A 6,822-nucleotide genomic window follows, 5' to 3' on the forward strand; every position below is an offset into this window, starting at 1 on the left:
TCAAACATTCATTTAAGGTTCAGCTGAATTTTTGTTCTGTTTTATGTAGTCAGCAAGGATCTTTCAGGTGGTGACTGCTGGGCTGGAAAGTACGACAAGGGTGGCTGCTTGTTTGCTTTCTTGCTGCTCCTTTGCATGGACTCTATTTGTCCATGAGTCTGGTTTGTGCTTCTTCACAGTATCACGGTCAGGTAAACTAAGATTTCTTTCTTCTATGAAAGCTGGCTCCAAATAGTATACCAAGTGAAGAAGGCAGAACTTTCAGATCTTTAAGGTCTTGCTTCATAAAATGTAAGTCACATTATTATCATCTACTTCTTAGATCAAATTATAAATGTTGACAAATTGTTTCTTCTTTTCTGATTCATAGCAAAGCAATTGTGATTATCTTCAGTTCACCAAACTATTCTGCTTCATGAGAAACTAAGAAGGCAGTCTGAAAGAGAAGCTTATTAAATATTAAAATAAGCAAACAAAATTATGAACAGATATTGTTTAATATCCATAAGGACAGATTTAACACAATGCCATGTAGTTTCCCAAATAAATGAAAGTGCTGTAAATAAACCCGATATATAAGCTCTTGTATAATGAGCATGACTAATTACATAAAGTAACTAGGCAAGAGAAATAATAAGAACAACAAATCTAATGTGAATATGCTACAGGCAACAAATTCTATATTATTGAATAAAGAAAATATGGGATACATAAAGAATACAGTTTACTTAGTGTAAGATGCTAATTCAAAGAAAATTTCCTTTAGTTATAGACATCTATTTTTTTTCAGTTAGGCATCCTTGAGACTATAAACATGTTTGGCATCACATTTTTCTATCATCTAAAAAAGCAAAGACTTGGATCTCCTTAGTTATGAGACAAGGATATAAGTCAAATACAATTATTAAGAAGAGAAATAGGTCTGACACTGTTACTCGTGAGTGTGGAGGGAGAAAACAAAGCAGGAATGCAAAAAAAAAAAAGGAAGAAAGAAGATTTTGAATTTAACAATATTGGCAAGTGATATTTTCTGGAATTAAAATGTGTTGGGAATATTCACTATGGTATTTAATGTAATTTCTTTCAACCATAATAAAGTATTAAGTTAGTACCTTACAAAAACAAGCAACCTAGCTACTCAGAGACTGAGATCTGAGGATCGCGGTTCAAAGCCAGCCGGGGCAGGAAAGTCCATGAGATTCTTATCTCCAATAAACCACTCGAAAACGGGAAGTTGGCGCTGTCGCTCAAGTTCTTTGATAAACTGGAGAGGGCAAAGGCAGGAAGTAAAAGTCTGACCTGTGCCATTCTTTGCTTTAGGCTAGAGGGTTCTACAACCTCTGAATTATGTTCTTGTTCCTGTAAAAAACAAACAGACCAAGCCGCCCAGGAACTATTGGGCAAGAAGTAGGGAGAGGAGGTAGGATCTGTGAACAGAAGCATGGATCTTGGTAGCATCCATCTTCCTGGTTTTTGTTTGTTTGTTTGTTTTTGTTTTATAAATGCTTCTGGGTACACATTGCAAGACCCGATATACTCAGTACACCCCCATGGTGATGGATGAATTAAAGGACATTTCTTCATGTTTATTTCAAAAGAATCCTACAGCCTGCTTGCTAGATATATACCAGAATATTATTTGGAACACGCAAGATGGGTGCAGCAAGAAGCATCCGATGCCCTTCGCTCATCCTTGGAATGTGTTCCTGCTACCTGGTGACTTCAACCACCTTTTAGGTGTTCCAAGCCAGTGGTGTTCTGTTAAAAAATTAATGAAAATGAGACAACTCACAGAGAGTACTTGTCTTTTGTCTCCGATCTTCATACAGGTGTAAAGGAATATCTGAAGGTCATTTAAGAGGTAGAAATGGGTATGAGCAAGCAGCCCTGAACAGGATGAATGAACAAAGAAGTAAATGTTAATTGCCTTGGGCAATGGTAGGGGAAAGTTTCACAGGCACTTGGAATACTGGTTGCTATCAGCATCAAAATGCTACATAGTCTGTCAACAGACACTCCTTTCCAGCTACTTCCTCTGTGAGCCAGTGATAAGTTCTCTGTGTTCTTGCTTCAAGCAGGAAAGCATTGCACAACAATGTTGCTGCTCCACTCCAGGCATATCTGACCAAGCCATTTCCAGTCTTTTTGGATTCCAGCGTTCCCTCAGAGGGAATACAGGGTTTTCCTCATATGGATATATTGATGAGTCACTCTGCTTTGGAGTAGAAAACTAAGAACAGAATTAGGGTAACGCACCTAGTCTTATAGGTATGGAGGACATATAAATTGTTCCATGGAAGTCAGAAAAGCTGGGATGGTGGTATGGGTGTATCAATTAATGGCTGGTGATTTTTTTTGTTCCTATTTTATTTATTTTTTTATTTTATTGTCCAGGTGATGTATAGAGGCGTTAGAGTTACATAAATTAGTGATTACATATCTTGTCTAACTAGTTACCCCCTCCTGCATTTTTCTCCCTCTTTCCCCCACTCAGTCCCACCCTCCAAGTTGTACAGATCATTTCCAACATATTGTCTTGTGAGTATTGCTGTTACATAGGTTCCTACTTTGTCTTTTGTCTCGCTTGGTTTTAAGCAAACACTTCAGGGTCCAAATTGCCCACATCTGATTGCGAATGTGTATAAGAGGAATCCTGTGTCAACCCTGTGGCACAGTGTCTACCATAGGAATCAGTTTCTGGAGCAGAACTCCAGACATCTCTTCGTGAATTAAGCATTGTAGCGCAGGATAGTACCCCTGCTTAGGCCAAGCCCATAGTAAACTGAATGAGGAAGATAGCTAGAAATATTTTCCAATATTCCTCTTGCTTTTCCCCTGTTCCATTCATTGGACATGTATGTAGTAAGTAATAGACAATGTCAAATGGAAAAGATAAAAGTATGAATCAGAGCTGATGCCTGCCTGCCCTCAAAGAGTTTTAGATCTAGTTGAAGAGTTCCTAGTGCAGGAGAGGGTCAAAGGCTCATATTCCTCCTACCTTCTCTTTTACCTTGATTGCTTTTTCATCCAGGTAACCTTTCCTTCCTGTACTTGTTTTACGGCTGTTTTCTTTCTCTCTTCAAGCCTACGACTTCTATGGGTGATCATTCAATTCTATTGTCAAGGACAAAATAAGATTGCTATCGAAAAATTTCTCTTGTCATTTATATATTTCCATTTCCCAATAGAGACTGATGCATGACTAGAGATAGAATATACTGGACAATTTGGAGAGTAGGTTTAGACACCTTGTGCAGCCACTACTTTATATTTTTATCATTGAACTGATATTTTGGGAGTTCCTGCTGTGACTTCTGTACATTTACAAAGAGAGTGTATCTTGCAAGGCAAAGTCCCCTCCTGGTGCAGCGATTTATATTCAAAAGTGGGTGCAGATGACCAAAGAACTATATGGTATCTGTCAGTATAGTAAGAACTATATAGATAAGTAAAGTAGGGTAATGGATTAGAGATCTCTAGCAGAAGACATTATGCTCTAATTGATTAGAGTTCTCTCTGTGAGCAAGAGATTAGACACTGGTAGCAGACCTTGGTAAGGCAAAAGGGATGGCAAAGACACTAAGATGTAAAGATAGCAAAGATCAAGGTCAGAACTACTTGATAGGCATATAAATCAGCTAGGTAGATAAGATGATTAGTACAGAAGAGGACATACGAGAAGAAGCAGGACCTTTTGTGATGTGGCCAAGATTTCGCTTTTATTCTGAATGAGAGGAGAAACCATTAAGGAATGGAGTTTGAACAGGAGCATGAAGGATCGTAGCTAGCTCTAAAAGATTCCTGTGGCTACACTGTAGAAAAATATACTATGGGAGGAGAAGAATGAAAGGGGTTACATACAAAAGTCTGTTTGAGAAGGCTGGAATCAGGGTAGTAGATATAAAACTGAAAAGATGAGATTGAATTTGGAGATATATTTTTAAAGCAGAGGTCATAGCAGAAGTCCACAATAGTATTCTGGATCAAGTGAGCTGTCAAAAGTTATTTCAATAGTCACATTCAAAGCAGAGACATGAAATTAAAGGAAAGACATCTAACAAGGTGTCTATGGCCTGTAATCCTTAGAGACAGGCAATTCTGTGAGTCTTCAACTAACCAATAAAAACCTGATAGTAGATCTGTGACTCAAGTGTTAGAATGACAGTCTTGAAAACGTACTAAAGGATAGTGCCCAGGTTCTGAGATCAAGCCCCAGTACTTAAACAAAACACAAAATAACAATAAAAAAATAAAACTGAGATATCTTTATCTATTGTTAATCACAAAATATTACTCCAAAACAATGTAATTAATATCAGAACATGAAAGGAGTCAAAGATAGGAGTCCTACAAATGATTGTTAGATTCTGATTTTGCAGGTTAAAAAAAATTAACCGAGAGAGAGAGAGAGAGAGAGAGAGAGATTGCAATAAACTGGGTGCCAGAGGTTTACCTATGTAATCCTAGCTACTACCAAACTCAGGAAGCTGAGATCTGAGTATCCTGGTTTGAAGTCTTTTGCGATAGGAAAGTCCATGAGACTGTCCAATTAACCTCCAAAAAGTCAGAAGTAGAGCTGTGAGTGAAGTGGTACCGACCTAGCTTTGAGTGAAAAAGCTAAGGAACAGTACACAGAGAAGGAGGAGGAAGAGGAGGTATGAGTGTTTAATCGTTCTTTGTTATGAAAGATAGGATCCTATGTTATTCTCATGACTGAAAGGAAGTGAACTCCTACAGTGTGTTCAGCAGTGTTGATATTTCTCTAAATGATATTAAATAAGCAAGGGATTGTGGTAAAACATCAAGCCAAAGAAATTCAGTGACCACAGACCCATAAACATACACTGTATTGTAGGAGTAGTCTGGAACAAAGGCTTCCAACTGGAGCAAGTTGGAGGTCTCTAAAAGAAGAGTCTGTGTGCTAGCTTAGTTCCCTGCAGAAACAAGCCTTTTATGCCTCTGCCTTGGGAGCTACCTCTTGCTCACAGCTCAGCGGCCCTGCTCTGGCCACGCCCTCCCAGGCCACTGCTCCCGCTACACAACCGGTCCCGTCCTAGCCACGCCCCCACGTTGTCCCAGCACCATCCCGAGCCACTCCCTTCTCGTCGAGCTGCGCCGGCGCGCTGGCCACCTGAATGACCTTGGAGGCGGTGCTTGCGCAGCTGCCCATACCCCCGCCTTGCACTGTCCCAGCCTTTGGTCTCCGCGCGCCTCTGCAGACACGCACTTCCTGCAAGGCCTTGGCGTGCACTTTAGCCGAGCCGAACTAAGTCGAGCCCTAGCGATCACTTCGCCATGGTGGACGAATTGGTGCTGCTGCTACACGCACTCCTGGTGAGACACCGAGCCCTGAGCATCGAGAACAGCCAGCTTATGGAACAACTGCGGCTGCTGGTTTGCGAGAGGGCAACTCTGCTGCGCCAGGTACGTCCGCCGAGCTGCCCGGTGCCCTTTCCCGAAACGTTTAACGGCGAGAGTTCCCGGCTCCCCGAGTTCATTGTGCAGACGGCCTCTTACATGCTTGTGAACGAGAACCGGTTCTGCAACGACGCAATGAAGGTGGCCTTCCTGATCAGCCTTCTCACCGGGGAAGCCGAGGAGTGGGTGGTGCCCTACATCGAGATGGATAGCCCCATCCTAGGTGATTACCGGGCCTTTCTCGATGAGATGAAGCAGTGTTTTGGCTGGGATGACGATGAAGATGATGATGACGATGACGACTACGAAGAGGATGATTACTAGGCCTGGAACCCCTTGGGCCTAGAGGGGAGAAGGCCCTGCATGCCATCTCCCCTCCCTCCTCCCCTCCCCCCGCCCCGGAGTTGCCGCGCTCCCCCTTCTGCTGCCATCCCCTTCGCTGCCCTTCCATTCTCTCCTTCGCCCTCCTTCCTTGTAGTGCTTGTTGTTTGGTTTCAGGAATAGTGTTCCAGTTACCTGCTGCCAGGGCTGGGGTTGGGCCTGGGCTTTGATCTGCAGCTCACTGTGTCTCCCTGTGTTGTCTTCAACTCTGGCCAGTCAGAGTGCCCCCTCCCTGCTAATCCGAACTGTGTCCTGAGCTCCAGCCACTGGCCAGATCATCTTCACCCTAAGGATGGCACTCACCCTACATCTCATCTGCCCAGACACCTATGCTTCCACTTTCCCACTACCCATCACAGCTCACCGACAGACTACAGCCTTTTGGAGATAAGGACCAAGAGAAAGATGCCTGAGTTGGCTACATGACTTTGGACACTTATTTGGACAGCTCACCAACCCCTGAAGGGGTACATTTATAGTCTGGTTAGTTCTCTACCCACTCCCAGGGTCCTCCTCTGCCCTCCTAGAGTGCTGCAGGAGGCTAATGTGCCTGACAGCTAAAATGTTATTATTCCTTTTTTTTTCTTATGCACTCGGTTTTGCACAACGATTATGTTTTCTTTCAAAATTGTAGCAGTCTCACCGATGTGAGCATTTGAACACAAAATATTGTAAACAAAACAAGCAGAGAAACAAGAACAGGCTCTCAGTCCAGCTCCTCAATACTACCTTGAAAAACATTGGCATTCTTTTCAATAAATATCAAGCACTACAAAAAGTACAAAGAACGGTCTCTTAATGGTTCAATGCTATCATTGCCCACCTACCCACTTACTTGTGGCAACCCAGTTCAATCCCAGTAATTCCCATTGTGTCTGGATTTCAGAGGACCATGACCACGGGAGTGGGGAGGGGTGGGGGGTGGGTAAATAAGAATTCTGATGCTCTTCTCACCTAGGTGTTTCTTAACCCCTAGGCGCAGGGGATGTCCTCTGGACCTCCATGGGTAAGGGGTGTCTGAAG

General features: G+C 42.6%; 1 protein-coding gene across 1 annotated transcript; it reads left to right on the plus strand.

The window, feature by feature from the left end:
• The first annotated feature begins 5,167 nt into the window (after positions 1-5,167).
• On the plus strand, positions 5,168-6,588 carry Ldoc1 (LDOC1 regulator of NFKB signaling). The gene has a single exon (XM_042667587.1). The coding sequence runs from the start codon at positions 5,296-5,298 to the stop codon at positions 5,740-5,742; it is 447 nt and encodes a 148-aa protein (XP_042523521.1). The 5' UTR covers positions 5,168-5,295; the 3' UTR covers positions 5,743-6,588.
• Positions 6,589-6,822: the final 234 nt, after the last annotated feature.

The sequence above is a fragment of the Dipodomys spectabilis genome, unplaced genomic scaffold, assembly GCF_019054845.1.
Source record: "Dipodomys spectabilis isolate Male_0828 unplaced genomic scaffold, ASM1905484v1 ptg000414l, whole genome shotgun sequence".
NCBI classification, from domain to species: domain Eukaryota; kingdom Metazoa; phylum Chordata; class Mammalia; order Rodentia; family Heteromyidae; genus Dipodomys; species Dipodomys spectabilis.

Excerpts from the sequence above, each read along its gene's own strand:
- Ldoc1 (XM_042667587.1), top strand. The coding sequence starts at position 5,296 with ATGGTGGACGAATTGGTGCTGCTGCTACACGCACTCCTGGTGAGACAC.